This window comes from Arvicanthis niloticus, chromosome 15 (assembly GCF_011762505.2).
Source record: "Arvicanthis niloticus isolate mArvNil1 chromosome 15, mArvNil1.pat.X, whole genome shotgun sequence".
NCBI lineage: Eukaryota > Metazoa > Chordata > Mammalia > Rodentia > Muridae > Arvicanthis > Arvicanthis niloticus.
This window is the reverse complement of record NC_047672.1, coordinates 70962034-70980086: the sequence shown is the minus strand read 5'-3', so window position 1 is coordinate 70980086 and position 18053 is coordinate 70962034. Positions and strand designations below refer to the sequence as shown.

Sequence of the window (18053 nt, the reverse complement as noted above, 5' to 3'; positions counted from 1 at the left end):
TGATGAGAGCCCAAGCCAAAGAGAGAGAGAGAGAGTGTGTGTGTGTGTGTGTGTGTGTGTGTGTGTGTGTGTGTGTGTAGGGGATGTCAGAATTACTAACAAGGGTTCAACCATAAAGTTAACCTATTTTAGGGTGTCAGAATTACTGATAAGTGTTCAACCGTTAGTCTATTTAGGATTGTCAGATTTATTGACATGTTTCTGGTTCAACCAGAAAGTTAACCTGTCTGGATTTGAACTTGTGTAGTCTACCATTTGCTATTTATGTGTGTATAATCTCTTTCTGTAACTATAAAAAGAATAATTTATTATTCACTTTATAGTGTTGTGAAGTTTGGATTAGTGTGTTCAACATGTGCCTGGTATTTTCTGTTAACTATTCATTGGTAATGGTGTGGTTACCATTCTTATTAACATTAACTGTTTTAGCTGGCAGAGAATTAGAAACCAGAGTTCCTAGTATCCAATAACCAGGCTTAGATCTTTCAAAGGTCTCAAGTTGGTCCAGGTTGCAGTTGTCAAATAGTTACCTGAGAGTTTGACATCTTGCAGTCTCACCTTCAGTGCCTTAGAAATTATGTTTTTGTTTAAATAACTCCTACTCTACCAATGTCCCAGAAGGAGAAAGCTCCTTCTCCTTCTCCAAGCTGTTTTAAATACCCTTCAACTCAAAGCCCCTCCTTTCTACTTCCTTATGTTCACTCCCTTTTAACTGGTAGCTTGCTCTGTTTCTTGACCTATAGTTTATTTAACTTTTGTTTACAGAAAGCTCTTGGGTTAAAGGTGTGTGCTAGGACTGAACCACACCACAACTATAGTTTTCCAGTTACAGTCTTGGTTTTCACAATCTCCTTAAATATCCTGCAAAATTTTCTTTTTTTTGGGAGGGGGTCTAAAATAACAACTCTTTCTCTAACATCAATAAACTGTATACTATCTGGTAAGAATTACATTCACAATGTCCAGTTCAGTATTGGGCAACCTTGGAGAAAATATTATCTAACTTATCTCAATGAGTTCAAAGTTCTGGACCTAAATCACTTTCTATTATAACTTGCATTTATCAACCTAAACCATTCTTTTAAACCTCAAAACATTTTCTTAAATCCTAAACAACTGAAGCTTAATTGTGATACTATAACTATCTGGTCTTCAACAGTAAGCCTCCCAGTCAATAATTACTTCAGCATGGTAAGGAAAACCCAATGTGATAAGAGAAGAAGAAAGCCAAAGCCCACCAGTGTTTCAGAAAGCAGAGGACATCTGACAAAAATATTTGAGAGGACAGGAGACATCTGACAGAAAGCTGCAGAGAAGTTTGGCTGGATAACCAAAAAACTCGGGTGACCCCAGAGCTGCAGGCTCCTCAAGCCCAGAGCAAGGAAAGAAGCGGAAGGTTCTGAGACAGTGATTCATCATTGAACCACAGTGAGCCACCCCGTAAGACAATTTTAATTCTATAGACAGACTTTTCCTGCATTAAAAAAATGGGAAATTCCATTCAGATCCCTTGAGAGCAAAGATAAGAATCGAGGAGATGGACACAGTACTTGAAAAAGTCATCCAGTACTCATTGCGTTTATAACCAGAATAAACCCCTCCCTACTTTCAGTTGCAATCTTTATATTTTTTTCCTCTCAAAAAAATATTGAAAAAAAAATAGCTGTCCAGCAAGAAAAAAATAACTAGGGTAGTACATATGTGTTGCGGGAGATATTAGAAAAAAGGTGTGTCTGACTAGCTCCTGGCCTGGCCGCCATTTTCCTGCTCTAAGCACATTTGTCTTGGCAAGCTCTCCAGCAGGGCTGGAGCTCTGCAGCTGGTTCCACTAGGCGGCTTTCTCTAACTTGCCCCTGTAGTGACCAGTTGCTGTGCTTCCAGCTCTGGTTCACTTGTTCCTGGAGCCGCTAGATCCTTCACAGCCATAACCACCCAGTTATAACTTTTTCTTTTGGGCATGTTACAGTAAAAAAAATTATCTGATATCAATGGTCATAAAAATATATGAGATTTCCGTTTTTTTTTCCTTAAATCCCAATACTATCTCTGATTGGGTGTTAGAAGGTATACTGAAGTGAAGATTTAATTTACAGCTTAAATAAGTAAAAATATCTGTCCAGTTCTTGTATATATGTGATCTTTTCATTTTGCTATATTGATGAATTCCTGTTCAGAGAACATACAGGATTGGAGGAACTGTAAAGCCATTTATACATGCCCAGTGCTTCTGGTGAAGTAAGATCCTGTGAACACATAGTTATGTTAGGAGATGCTCCTTTTTTTCCTCAACCCTACATGAAATACCTTCCAGGACAGCATATGGTCTTTTATGTGGAAAAGTCATAAACTTGGTTATGAACTTGTAATTGTGAGTACAAAACAATAGCAGTTGCTCTTAGGATAAAAAAATCTCAGCATTTAAAGTGTGCGTGTATCTTAAGTAGATGATGTATTTACTTGATTTTTTTATCTAAACAAATAATTTGAAATGTTTTCTGCTATAAACTGCTATTGTTACTAGTTTTAGAGGTGACAACTCGTTGCAAAGCAGCAGTTTGTGATGACAATACAAAAGAACAAAGTATTCAACATGTTACAACATGAATGAATCTCAAGATATACTGAGACCCTATGTTGTACAATTTTATATCTAATAGGAAACACAAGTGAGAGGCAAATACGTAAGTTTATAGACCAGAAATAACCAGTGGTCTGTGCTAGAGGTAGAAATAAGTAAATATGAGATTTCTTTTTCTGGTAATGAAAATGTTCTGCATTAGAATGTGGAGATGGTTGTACTTACAGGTTACAAACTTACTAAGAGCTGTGGAGGTGTATACTTTGTATTGTATACTTAAATAAATAAACAAACAAACATATGTTTTGTGGTATCTGTCTATGTTTTAATTTCTACACAAAATACCTAAGACTCAACAATGTATATTGAAAAGAAGCTTATTGAGTGCACAGTTCTTTAAAGGCAAGAACACAACAACATTGGCATCACTCATTTCTGGTAAGGTTGTCTAGCTAGCTACATCACGGCCTGACTGATGGGCTCTTGGTAGGAGGACTGGGAAGTGGAATAATTTAGCAAGACAAGAAGCCCAAGATTCAGGAGCCAGCCTTGCTATTTGTAATACTCTGCTCTCCTGGGGATTGTCTACTAACTAAGTTAGTCCCTTTTGAAGGCATTGGGATCGCATTACCACCTACTAGGCCCTACTTCTCAAAGGTTCCAATACTTGGTTGCCACACTAGGGACTAAGCTTCCAGCACAGGAGACTTTGAGGAACATAAAAGTTGTATGTCTCATTTAAACAGTTCATAAAAAGTGGTCCTGTTTCAGACAAAATTTTGAAAATAAAATCACATAAATACTTAAATGAAATATCTCCTGCATACATAGGGCTACATATTTTGGGTATCCTAGGGAGACGCAAGTAAAATAGAATAGTTTCTAGGATGTTTCAACTCTTATGAGGCTGCCTCCTCTATGTATTCAAAGAACTGCGTGGTACCACTTCCTCTCTGATGTACAACAAAGGACATTATTATTTTCATACTGTCCTAGTAACTTAGATACTTATAGGTTAAGCTTTCCAAATGACTTGAAATAATTAAGCATTATATCCTATAAATGATGGCTTTCTGCAGTTGAGAAAATAGATGTTAATATAGAGAAATTGGCTAGGCTATATAACTATTATATATAGTAGTATTTACTTAAAACAACATATATAAAGTTCTTAAAATTTGAACTTCAAAAATTTTGCATATAGGAGACACCTCCGTTATGTCTGGTCTTGTGTAACATATCACCATGTCTAACTGCAGAGATTCTAGGTAAACTGGTCAAAATAGTCCTGCTGGAATTTTGAGATCACAGTGTTGAAGTAAAATTACATGTTTTTATCCTAATACAAATATAGTGGATGTCTTGGCAAGTGATTGTCAGTCATGCTTATAAATGGAGTCCAAATTCTGGCTTGAAAGTTTGTGGCCCTTGGTCATTTGTGTCCTAATCTTTAAAGGAAGAACAAAATGAGTTTAGAATTTGCTGTTTTTTTGTTTTTGTTTTTTTTTTTAATTCCCCTTTTGGCGGTAGGGGACGGAACATTCTAGCACATTTTCTGAGAACATGAATATGCATAAGTAGTTTTTTACTGGCATATACCAAAGGAAAAATAATTACGTGATCACTGTATCAATCATCACACTCCCCAAAACTATAATATATATTACTTTTTATTTTTGTATGAACAATTAGGATTCTAATTGCATAGAGAGATAGGTCCTTCTTATACTCTGAATCTTAGTAATTTAAATGTCAAACAGAAATGAAAGTAAAACACAAAAACCATGGTCTCTTTGGATTTAAATGTAACGTCTTCTGCTTCAAGGATTAAGTGTCACTGTGGAAGTAGTTGTCACAGTTTTTAGTGTCTTGCATTAAGTTATGTCTAGCCTTAGGTGAAATACTACCATGTCCAACTGCAGAGATTCTGTGTAACTGCGCTCCACCAGAATAACACTTTTTCAGTTTTTGTATCATTGGATTAAAATTGTATGTTTTTATTCCAGCATAGTGCTGCTTATGACTGTTGTTGACTTAGTAGCTGGCAGCACTTACTGAACACTTACCTCTGTGCTCCATGATGCCTCAAGTATGTTACACACATTTAGTCATCACAAGAATGCCGTGGAAGGATTTACTGCCCTTATACTGATTTTATAATCAGGAAAGTCAGGCTCCAAGAAGCCTAGCCGTGTCCAGTCATGTGAATACAGAGATGGTGAGACCGCAAACCTAGCTACTCTGAGCTGTAGTATCTGTAACCTCCTTACAGAGTGACTCTACAACCTAAGGTGCACATTTGTACTTTCGGTTTACCTGGCTATGGTTGTAAAAAGTGGCATTAAATTTGTCCTTTGTGGCTCTTTCCCTACTTGGACTGCTATCAAGAAGTTGCAGATGCTTAAATAAATAGTAGCAGTAGTTATTCTTTATTAATGCGCTTAGCTTAAGTTTTTGCAAATTTTATTCTCTTTTCTTACTCTTAATGTGTATGAGTGCAGGTGTATGCATGCCATGGAGGACAGCTTTTGTCAGAGAGTACAGGCCTGCCTTCTTCAGTCAGTTCCAGGGATGGAGCTCAGGTTAGCAGGCTTGCAGGGCATCTCATCAGCCTAGCAGTACTTTTAAATGAAACATACTGTCATTTTTGTTAGCGGCAGGGCTACTTTCTTGGAAATGTGTTCTTTTGTTACCATCTGAGTGTTCCTATATGAAACAGATGATGTAGATCATTCACTGTGGCTTCTCAGTGTAGCTGGAGTTGTATATGTGAGATGTACGAGGCTTCTCCCGGGTAACCTGATGCACTGTCTTGCAATAGAGGTGAATCAATACTTAGTAAACATAGTAACAGTCTTGTGACTTCTCAGGCAGTAAGTGCTGTCTATCTGTAGTTGCATGTCCCTTTCTTTTCCACAGATGTGGTGCACTAGGTTTTTATGGGTCAGTTTCACCAGAAACACAAGAGAGAAGTGTTTTTCTAGGATGGCCCTAAGGTCAGTAGATGTCAGGGATGTTTTGGTCTCAGTATAATGCCTCATAGGTGGCTCAATATGAGCCATATTGACATGTGTGGTCATAATGCAGTACTTTGTTAACCAAAGGTCAGTGAGTGGTACATGTCTGTTTTGTTGACTCTATTAGAAGTGTTGTTATTTACCAATAGGTCATTTGGATTAATGTTTTTAACTGTGCAAAGCTTAGAGAATTTTCATTAATTTTTATGAATGCTTTTTCTGTATATGAGTACACTGTAGCTGTCTTCAGACACACCAGAAGAGGGCATCAGGTCCCATTACAGAAGCTTATGAGCCACCATGTAATTGCTGGGAATTGAACTCAGAACCTCTGAAAGAGCAGTCAGTGTTCTTCTTAACCACTGAGCCATCTCTCTAGGCCTTTGAGTGCTTCCTCTTACACTAGGTAAAGTAATAAAATTCATGGGTTTTGGAAATTCCCCCCATGCATTTGTTATAAAAAATATGAGCAACACTATTTGGTGATGAAATAAAGTTTGTATTTGGTCTTTTAGTGTATTTTACTTAGTTAGAGCTAAAGAAAGTCATCTCTTAGATTTTAAGACCAAAGTTTATTTTTAAGTAATATATAGCTTTTAAAAATTATTTAATAGTTATAAATAATTTCTACTCTATGATAATTGAAATAACATCAAAAATCTAAACAATCAGCAATTGACTGGTGTTGATTTGGCTTTAAAAACTTTTAAGAATTAATATGGTATATTGGTTAGAACTTATATGTTGACTTTGGACCTCCCTGTTTGATAAGAAAGATGTATTTGCACTACTTTTTTATTGTTAGTAGAATACTAAATCTTTCTGTTCTCACTAGTAGAGTCTTCACAATTCATGATCCAAGGTTAGTTTAAATAGGAAAGTAGACCTTAAATTATCTTTGCTCAGATGACTTCATAGGAAAAATTATTAATCAGACGGTACTTTAATAAACCCACTGAGAACATACTCTGTGTCCCAGCAAGCTAGAAAGTAAACAGTTCTTGTAAATTATGCAGGGTGGTGTTGGTTTCCATTACCAGCAATGCTCTCTTTAAAGTTGGACCAGGAAACAACACTGCTGCACCCTGCTTCTGCTTCTCCTCGCACATGTGAACTGCCAACCACCGACAGCCTAGATGTCAGAAGGAAAGGCTGGCCTGGCCTAGTTACAGTCTTCATAGCAGTGTATACAAACATTTCTTTTGAGCTTATAATAATAATTTTGTTTCTTTTTGTTAGTCATATTTTTCTTTGACTTTTTTTAGGAAGCAACAACCTGCTTGGCTCAGTTGGAGTTGGATGTCTGGCCTTGGGTGGGAGAGGGGAATATGCTGGATCAAATAGCATGGACCTGGAGTAGGGGTCACTTGAGAGCATAGCAGAGCTTCAAGCCTGTGTGCTGTGTGATCTGATTCTCCCTAAGTGTACAAGGGATAGGTATGGAGAACTTAGGTGCATGCTTTTAAAATTTAATTCATCAAGACCTTACATATTAAAGTTGTTGGCTTTTTATTAGAGAGTTAATATGGGACTCGAAATGACACAGTGTAACATGTCACTACCTTGAGAGTGGACTGGTGGGAAGGTCATACATGGCTATTTTTGCCTTCCAGGTGGCAACCATTGTTTGTTGTGGAGTTAGCAAGGTTTTCTCTGGCTTTCTCAGTGCCTGGCGGTCTCCCATTCCCACCTAATATCTGTCTGTCAGGCTCTCTTCCCTTTGCTTCCATCTGGTCCCATGTGAGCCAGCTGAGTCTTTTCTTCTTCAAGAATCTTACCCGGAATACTGGTATTTTCTTGTGCAAACGGCATGTGTTAGTGTGTTCTTCAGATTTTTTCTGTTTTGAAATGTTCTATATGTGTGTGTGTGTCTGTGGGATTTAAATTTTGGACCATTTTGTTAAGATTTTTTTAGCTAAATGTTTCTCAAAAAAACTGACCAAAACTCCAAATGCTTTCCACCAGAGACTTATTAACAAGCATTTGTAGCTGCTTTTTCCATTGCATGGTTCTTTCTACTCAGTCTTCATATAAGATTGTATTAAAAACCACTCTAGTTAGTCCTAACCTGATGTTCTCTTTGTTCTTGAGAATATGAATTATTGTTTTCTCTTGATTTTTCCTAAATATTTTATCACAATCAGAAAAGTAATACATGTCTGTAATAGGAAAATGGAAAATGCAGAAAGTAGAAGAAAAATTGAAGTCAATTTCTATTGGGCATGTGGGTCTCTATGAGTTCAAGGCTAGCCAAAGAGACCCTGACTCCAAAAAAAAAAAAAAAAAAAAAAAAAAAAAAAAACCAAAGCAAAAGCAAACAAATAAAGAAAAACCCATAAAACCCAAAATCATATAATTGCCCTACTGTTAATACCATGACCTTTTCCAGACAAATTTAAGATTTAAAAAATAAATATTTTTATTTTAATGTAATACACTAAAATACTTTACTAAATAACTTATAAAAGTGTGTGTGTGTGTTTTACTAGGGATTGAACCCAAGGCCTCGTGCAAACCAAGCAAGTACTTTACTACTGAGCTGTGTCTCTAGGCCTCTAAAAACCATAGTTATTTCTTTAATAATCCTCAAGGTAGATTTGTGTACAGTCAGAAGCATTGCAGGCACTGGGGACATTGGTACCATGTGTTCTGCCAGTCTCCCTTCTGGCCATTTCCACTCTGTGCTGATACGTCTTTGCTGTAGTCAGGGCTGGTTGCTGCACTTCTCTTGCCCTTTGTCGCCCTTACATGCCCCCCATGCCCTGCATGAACCTCCATCTGTGCTGGTTTACCAGCACCTTATCTTCCTGCTCAAGCTGACAGCTGACAGCCCTCAGTACAGGGTCTCCTTTCACATCCCATGGATAGCCCATGCCTGACCGCCTTCCCCCTGTGTCTGGCTAAGCACTAGATCTGGCAACCTGGTTGTAGGTCCCATAACCTTGTTTCATCCAATTGTTCTAGTAACGAATTGTCCAGGAGAAGTACGGGGGTGGTGAGAGGGAGGGGGGAAGATATTAATAAAGATTGAACAGTTTATGTATCATAAGTATGTAGCAGCAAGCATATTGTAGGGTATTCGATGGCAGGGGGCTTAATGCCCCAGTGTCAGCAGTGGAATTTGTACGTATATTCACATCCTGCCATCAAATACTTACATTTCTGGTTTCTAATAAGACTCTTTACTTTGAGTATTTTTTAAATTTGAATATTTATTTGTTTGTTCTTGGTTTCTTCACATTACTCTGTTTCTCTAGAAATGATCAAATAGACAATATAACACACAAACACAGTTTTTGCTACTGAGTTCCAGACTTTCTACATTTTCATCTCTTGAATTTGGGTTATAATTTCTAGTTGTCCTTTCCTAACTGTTTTTTTTTTTTTTTTAAATTGTGTGTGGAGTCCCAGTACTCAAGCCATCAATCCCATGTTTGTTCTTCTGCATCTCAAGGTCTGTTTTACTCACAAATGTGTTCATGTTCCCTCACTCACAATGTTTATTCTTGGTTCTTTTTTGAACATTCAGTTCCTGGATAAAAGACACGCATAACCTTCATATTTACATTAAGCCTTAATGAGTTAAAAGAGTTAATTAAGCTTAAAAGAGTTGGGCAGATACCTACCCTTTATGCTGTTAGAATCTACTTTCCTATCTATAACCTTAAGTTATTTCTTACTATGTTTCATTCTGGGCTGTTCTGAACTCCAATTGGCCAGCCCTCAGGACCATGTTCTCTTGAACTCATCTAGACCATGGTCCTTTTCCATTTGCCTTGTTCTCCTTCTCCTGACTCTCCAGCCCCAAGCCGGGGAATCCTAAACCCCACCGTCTCTTCTGCCCAGCTATTGACTGTGGGCATCTTTGATTGTCAGTCAGAAATAACTTGGGGGCAAGGTCACGTAGAGTCACTTGGATCTATGTGCAGACTCCAGGTCTTGGGGGCCCACACTTAGCATTACAATACAAAGCATGACCAAACCTCAACAATATTTTTTCTATAACACTTGACTCCTTAGAGCCAAATTCTCCAGTAATTATTTTTCTTCATTATATTAAAGAATATTCTTCAAAGCTTATTTTTCAAAATTTGGGCTGGAGAGATGGTTCAGCGGTTTAAAGCACTGACTCCTCTTCCAGAGGTTTTGAGTTGAATTCTCAGCAACCACATGGTGGTTCACAACCATCTGTAATGGGATCTAATGCCCTCTTCTGGTGTGTCTGAAGACTGTGACAGTGTACTCCCATATGTAAGATAAATAAATCTTTAAAAAAAATTTGAATTAGTGTTTCACCATATCATTAACTGGTCCTTTCTAAGCTTTAGAAACATGGTCATAATTTGTGAATAGATTGTTTATATGACCTATAGCATTTTATTTATTTAAATGTTTAATATTTTAAAAAATTCTTATCCAATGTTTCTATGTATCTTATTTTTAAAAAACGACGTGTGTGTGTGGTTGAGTGTGTGTGTTTGTGTGTGTATGATACTATTCTTAGGGTTAGTGCTGGGATGGGCGTGTTTTTGAATGATTGTGGGAAGATTTTTATTGGTTATAATTAACTTAGGATGAATGGAAACAGTAGTTAATCAAGTGTTATTAGCTAGTGATTAGAATTTGCCAATCCCCAACTTTTATTTTGTGTGAGTGTAAGCTTTCATGTAGGTGTGTGTGCATGTGTGTAGGTCAGAAGATAACTTTAAGGAGTTGCTTCAGTTCTTTCCCTGTGGGTTAGGGAAGTTAAACTCAGGTTGTTAGGCTTGGTTGACAGATGACCTTAACTGATGAGGAATTTTGCTGCCCTAAGAAAAAGTCATGTTCTTCATACCAAAGGATTTCAGGATCCTTTTAAAAGTTTTATTTGCACTCTAGTTAACCAACTTTACTTTTCTCTAGTAGTAGTACCTTTTGTTATGGTACAATCCTGGTGTGATTGATTAAAACAGTAAATAGTACTTAAATCATAGACATTTACAAGATATGGAGTTAATATTTATTACACAGCTTTGAATGATTTCCACAATTATTCTGTATCTTAATACTTACTTTCTTTCATTACCTTCCATATACTACTGGGATTATAGTGGAATATTTAAAAAAATTTAAATTGATGTATTTATTTACAGGGGGAGCATATATGTACTACCACACGTTTGTGTGGGTCAGAGAACAGTTTGTGGGAGTCACATCTCTCTTTCCAGCATGTGGGTTAGAGGACTGAAACTCAGGTCTTCAAACTTGGCAGCAAGTGCTTTTACATACTAAGCCTAAGGGGATATTTCTATAACAACTGTGTTGAAAACATAGGATTCCTGTTTTTTGTTTGGTTGTTTGTTTGTTTTTTTTTTTTAATTTTAAAGAAAAATTGAGTCAAGAGTTAGGATTTGATTAAAAACAGTCATGGAAATTACTACTCACTCACAGGTTAGAGCCTGCAAAGGTATGAGTTCCTCAGACCACACCTTTTGATCTGACTTCATTATCATTCTCAGTCAATGATGCCACATGATTAAACCTCTTCTTTTAGTCCTCCTCACCGAAGTCACCTGAGTGTCTGACATACAAGTATTGATTCCTTTGGTAAAGGGAAACACAACTCAGTATTTAGATTTGTCTGAGAGGCAGCAGATACAAATAAAATATTGTGAAAAACTTTATGATTTTCAGAGCTTTGGAACCTTTACTTAGAAGCTAAATATTGTTTAAAAGCCAGAATACCTAGATCATGTTAATTCTGGGAGATTTATCTGCAGGTCCCTGGTTTAAGTGTCCATTAAGTGTTTTCACTGTGTGCCTTACAAACGTGAGTAGAAGTACAACTCCCTGACTTTCCTTTTTATTAAATTTACAGATAGATCATTATGGCAGTACAAGCTGCAGTTTAGGAACCTAGGAGTTGATTTCTGGTTGTGTGGCAGTAAGCCATCTCTCCAGCCCCTCAAGACATTCTTGAATTTTTTTACTTGGCTTTCAGATATTCTTGTCATGCATTTAACTGATACATTCTTACAAACAAAGGGAGATATGTAATCATCTGATACTTGTCAAGGGGATCAAGCCAAGGAGGGATTTTACATACATATAGAGATAGATAAAATGTTTGGTACTTACAGGAATTAAAGACTTGTTTCTCAAGTAGTATTGGGGGAAAGGTTTTTAGTGTGTGACAGTTTAGTAGTCTGTTTATTAAAGGAATTAAGTGATAAAAGTTGTAAATCCAGGATTCCTTTCACTTTTCTTAAGTACATTTCATGGGCTTTTAGTCTTTTATGTTATCTAGAACCCAGTACCATACACAGTGGACAGCTACCTTTGGCAAGATTGCTGCTGCTGTCTCTTTAGCCTTTTGATCCCCAAGCTGCTGATCTTCTGAACATAATGACCTTAAAAGTAATTTAGCCCCTAAAAGTAGCTTTTCAGTTTGTTTCTCAGAACCACTTACCTAGAAGGTGTAAGTGCTGCCTGTTTTATTGTTTTATCACCTAATTATTTTAACAGATGTGTATCTGATACTATCGATTATTTCCAATTGTTCCTTAGGAGCCAGAGCTGGTCCATACAGTTCCGTAAATAAAGGCAGCCTTTATCTCTGTACTCTCTGGTCTTCTTTTTTATCTTTTGCATTCCCAGTCTTCCCTCCTCTTCCTCTTTGCCTTCTTCATATTGTCCCTTTGATTTTGTTTATATTGTGTGTAGAAAGCTACCAAACTTGAATCATAGCAGAAGGGTTTGGATTCTTGTTAGTGACTATGCAGTAGACATGAAGAACACTTCCTTGGATGTCTCTACACTTCCAGGAATGCTGACATTCACAGGGATTGGGATTTCAGATTTGGAGGATGAAATATAGAGTTGTCTTTGATGTCACTATGAGGAGTAGAGCAAGAGAGAGCATTACTAGACCTGTTGTTGGAGGGATGAAGCTGTGGATAAAGATGAGTTGTAGAGGACAGAATGCTTGTGTGGTCCCTAGGAGTGAGAAGACCAGCAGTAGATGCGCTCTGGTTCAATAAACCCAGCCCAGCCTACTGCATTCGGATACCTCTAGAACAATGACAAGAGTGTTGATAAAGTTGCTTACTGTCTTAGACACTGGACAAAATGGTTACAAATGTGAATTTCCAGAAGCTTTCATAATGTAAAGTAATGTGTTCCCTCCGTGAAACACCATCACTTATAACAGCATTTAACAGTTCCTTATTGATATTAGCAAAACACAGCCTTATTTCTATTTATATTGTCTGCTCCAAATCACACACATTGGAGGACAGAGGGATGCAAAGGGGAACAGTGACGAAGCAGATGAGATTATAGAGTAAGAAATACTAAGGTTTTCTAGTTGAAGATGTGCTGTCTGTATAAGATTCCTGTTCTACCCAGGGAATATTGCCGTTGAGTTGTTTTTAGGTTTGTATTACATAAAACAATGATGTCGTTAGTGTCTCCCTGATTTTTGGTGGAGAACTGTAGTTGAACTGACCATGCCATTTAATTTTTATATAGCAGAAATACAAAAGGAAGCTATTACGTTTGTTGACTTAGTGAAACTTTCCAGGTGTTTCTGTGTAAGTGGTAAAATAGAAACCAAGAAGCCTGTCAAGTTGTTTTTTTATGTTGGCTGTTCAGCTCTGCAATTTGTTATTGATCCATGGTCCTAAGACTCCATAAGGCATCGTATTATAGTGGAAAGTGCCTTTACTCTCTCCCATCAATCATGGAATGAGTTCTCCAGTCAAACAACCCATTTTATCCTATGAGTTTATATAGGAATACCCTCCTACCAATCTTTTCATGTTGCTTTTACAAGAATATCTCAGTATAAAGTACCTCAGTCTTCAGAAGCCACCCACTTTATACACTGCTTTATACAGAGCCTGTGGCTGGTGGTGGTGGTGTCCTAAGTTATGCTGAGTAGTGAAGACATTTGCATAGACACTGGCCTTATTTCCCCAGATCTTAGGGTTGTGGCAAACGTATTTCTGTGTCTGTGCACTTGAACCGCCTTGCAATAAAACAGTGTTCTTTAAAAGAGAACTTAGGCATATGAAAGCAGCATTTAGAAAACAATAATTTAAACATGTATGTAAACATGTAAACTATGTAACTCTTTAGTAGTTTGGGTTATTGTTTCACCAAAATACTTGATGTGTTGGAATGGTTGGGTGTACTATTTTGTTTTATCTGTATGAAGCGTTTTGTCTGCATTTATGACCAGTTTAGCATTTTGTTTTGTTTGGATACAAGGAACTAAGTAGAAACTAAAGACAGTGAGATAAAGCAAATAACTGAAGAACAACAAAGAATGACTGGTCGTCCTGCCCTGGTCAAAACTGAGTCAAACAATTCTCCAGTCCAATAGGAACAGTATTTTGCTTCTTGTTTCTTCCTCTGTCTTTTTCCCTATTTCCTCAGTTTATTTACTGACTTAAACTGGCGTGGTGGCTCACATCTGTACTCTCATGACTCAGGGTGCCGTGCTAGGAGGCTGCCATGAGTGTGAGTCCAGCCAGGCTACAGAGTGAGACCTGTCTGAGAAAGAAACAGCATTGTGATCTGGATGTTATGAATTTGTCATTTGGGAGATTTTGTGTTTCTTCTCGACTGCACTAGCACTGTGGTCCTTTTATCTATTTAAACTGAAGGACTCCTTAGGGCAGTGTTTTCACACTGGACTATTCTTTTAGGTTTAAACTCACCTTCACGCTTCAGATCCAGTAATGCTACTGAACTTTTCATTCTCTAACAAGCTGCAAAGCGGATGCTAATCCTGCTCATTCTGTAGGCAGCTCACTGAGAACCTCACACTGCAGCGCAGCATTGACCTCTGACATCTGTGGCTGAGCCACGTATGTGTGTGTTTAACAAACCCTGAGCAGCTCTGAAGACCTGGTGCCAGCAATGCACATTTAACAGTCTTATCTTTCTTCATAGATTGGAGCCTATGATCAACAAATATGGGAAAAGTCTGTTGAACAAAGAGAAATCAAGGTACCGGCTTTGTTTTGTTTATTCTGAAACAGTTCTCTAAATTTTCTGTCACTTTGCCATTCCGTTTGTGTTTACTATATTAGTTAATATTTTATCTGTCCTTCTAAGAGATAAACCTGTGATTTCCTAGTCCTATCTTTTACTTTGTTTTACTCTGTACACCTTCCCTTCTTTTTACTGTCCTTTCTAATGATCATGTTTTTGCCAGCTTTCCCCCTTTCACTTGTCACCTTGTACTTCTAGTTTGCTTTTCCTCTCTCTGATGCTGTCATTGCTCTGTACAGTTTGTTAAACTGGTAAGTGTTTCAGGATGTCCACCACCCGAGTGATTCTGCAAGCGCTGCTGTGCTTAATAGGAGTCTGCTTTTTGATGCTACTAACAGAGTGACTTGGGTGCAAAAAGAGTTGCTGAATTTCAAAAGGAATTTAGAAAAATAGAATATTAACTCCTGCTTTTATAGTAGGCATTTTCCTCTGGACCATGTGATTACTGGTCTTATTCTGATAGGATATTCTCATAGCCTCACTTAATAGCATGAAAAACAATTTTAAAACTAAATTTGTTGTTTCTCAGTGTTCTCTGATAATAAATTTTACATATTTTCATTTGCTTAGATACTAATCATTATGTTCTTGCATGAGCTAAGTGTAATTTGGGCCCAGAGAATGTTACTATAATCACTTGCTATTTTCTGTAGAAATATTAAATTAAAAACTGATGCCTATAGTTACTTAAAAATCTGCTCAAAAGATTTCTTACTGTTCAGACTGCATCATCTATGAAAGAGGAAATAAATCTTCAATATTTAATAATTTTAATCTTCAAGTTTTTATAAAGAATTAATACATTCATTTAGCAAAGTTCTAACATTTTAAAATAAGACTAAAGGTCATGAGGACAGAAAGATAAATAAGCTATAGTTTTAGTCCAGTGTGTTATTACAGATAAGATAAAGATCACCGGAGAGACAGGCCTGTGTTCAGTCTTTACAGGGTAATTCAGGAGGAAAATGTAGGAAGAGGTTAGGGAAGCTTTTGTAGACAAAACAGCTTGTTAAAGGAGTTTGACACATTCTGGACAGTAAAATAGGGAAGTCATACCAGACAGATGAAGGGCATATGAAAATATCCAGGAAGGAAGAGAGGGAGAGGACACTGAGGAAGGAACCCTTGAGAATGTGTCTTGGCAATTGGATTGAGGAAGACGAGGAAGGTGATGAGTAGTAAAACAGGAAAGGAAAATCTAAGTCAGCATGTGAAGGCTTTGAGACTTTACTCAAGCCATAAGCATAAGTTTGTAACAGTTGGGAAGACATGCAAGGATTTTAAGCAGAAAATTAAAATTACATTTTTATAAATTCCTTAAGGCAGTGATAGATATGATAGGAAATATTGGAAGAGAGATTTAAAATTGTTTTGGAAATAGCCAGTCAGATCTTGGGAGTCCTAGGTATGTAACCTTTGTGTATGTATAGGAATGGATATGCTGTGGTACATATTAGGTATTATGTGTATATTAATTAGGCATTTTACATATTATATAGATAGAGTCTATATGTAAGTAAGTAGACTTTCATTGAATGATGAACGAAATGGCCAAAACCAGAACATTGAAAAATACCAGTATTTAATGAGTATGAGAAGAAAGAAGTAAAAATAGGAATTCTGTTAACAAGCAATCTGATGATGTGTCAAGAATTGCTAAAAGTGAAGGAGCCTGAGAGATGGCTTAGCATTTAACAGATCTGGCTGTTCTTCCACAGTGCTCAGGTGTGCTTCCCAGCACACTCCAGTTCCAGGGGTTGTACTCTTCTGGCTTCCAAGGGCATTGCAAGTACATGCACACAGACATACATGCAGGAGAAACACCCATGCATACAAAATTAAGATCAATATTGAAAACAAAGAGGAGTAGGAGGAAGAGGAAGAGAGAAAGTAGAGAAGAAGAGCTGGAATAGGCAAATGAATAAGAAGTTACAGAGCTACAGTTTCTCAACAACAACAACAAAAAAAAAGTGCTGAGAAGATTGTGGAGAGACTAGAACCCCATTGCCCACTATAACTATAGCAGTGTAAATTAGAATAGCCAGTACAGAAAATTCAAAGTAAAACTACCCTATTATCCAGCAACTATTCAAGGTTATAAGTCTGGAGGAATAAAGTCAATATATCAAGGAAGTATCCAAATCTACATTCTTATTACTGCACTATTCATAATAGTTAGGAAATGGAAATCTAAGTCTCCAACAATTAGTGATGTTTCACCTGTATAATGGAATATTTATTCAGCCGTAAGACAGAATTAAATCTTATAATTTGTAAGCATATTAATTCAGTTGGAGCTAGTTTTAGTTTCTGTTCTATTGCTGTGTGATGAAAACACAAGGCAACTTTAAAAAGGAATCATTTAATTGGGGGCTTTTTTTTTTTTTTTTTTTACAGTTTTCAAGGGTTAGTCCATGATCGTCATGGCAGGAAGTAGGGAGGCATGGCGTGCTCTACCTGTAGCTCAGCTTATATCCTCCTCTGACGGCAGCAGTCACACAGAAAGGGAGACTGGGCCGAGTTTGGGCTTTTGAAACCTCAGAGTGGCACCTGCTCCAACAAGCCTCACCTACTCCAACAAGTCATACCTCCTAATTTTTCCCAAACGATCCCACTAATGGCAGACCATACATAAAGATTAATGAGCCTATGGGGGCCATTCATATTCAAACCACTAGAGAGCTCATTGTTATGTGAAATAAGCCAGCCACAGAACAAGAAGAACTGCACAGGCTCATCACACATGTACCTAAAATGTTGGTGACCTGGAAGTTGAAAGTACAGTGGTGGATATTAGGAGGCAGGGAGAGAAAGAAGGAAAATACATTGACATTCAAGTATGCTGCTGCACAATATCTTGACTATCAATAACAGCAATGTACTGTATATTTTAATTCTAGATGAAAGGATTTGGATATTCTCATCATAAATAAGTGACAAGCCTGTTTACCATGATTTAAACGTTATGCAATAAACATCACATGATGCCTATAACTGTGTCCAGTTCAAAGCCTCAACAAAACGTTTATGAAGTCATTTATAGAGGGATATAAGGTCTGGAATTAAACTAGTATTAGTGTCCTTGATAGAATTTAAAGGGTGATGGTTTATTTATTTTTATTTTTGAGATGTGGTCTCACTCTGTACCCCTAGCTGGCCTATAACTCACTATATAGACCAGGATAGCCTCAAACTCAGAGAAATCTGCCTGCCTCACCTATCAAGTGTTGGGATTAAACGTGCATCCTCACATAGACTCAAGGTGATTTTTATTGAAGCTGACAGTTGCATTGTGGCTCTACAGTGTAGTTAGTTCAAAATCAAATTATAAGATGGAAGCCAGGAGATGAATCTTCTACCTATAAGAATAAGACAGTTTACTGTTTCCCTTACAGGGAGATTTAGTTTTTAAAATGATA

The 18053-nt window shown here is 37.2% G+C and overlaps 1 protein-coding gene across 1 annotated transcript in view; it reads left to right on the top strand.

The window, feature by feature from the left end:
• Phtf2 (putative homeodomain transcription factor 2) overlaps positions 1–18053 on the top strand; it is a 110887-nt gene that overhangs the window by 43812 nt on the left and 49022 nt on the right. Inside the window, 1 exon segment of the mRNA XM_034519109.2 lies at positions 14533–14589. Coding sequence (XP_034375000.1) covers positions 14533–14589 — 57 coding nt within the window.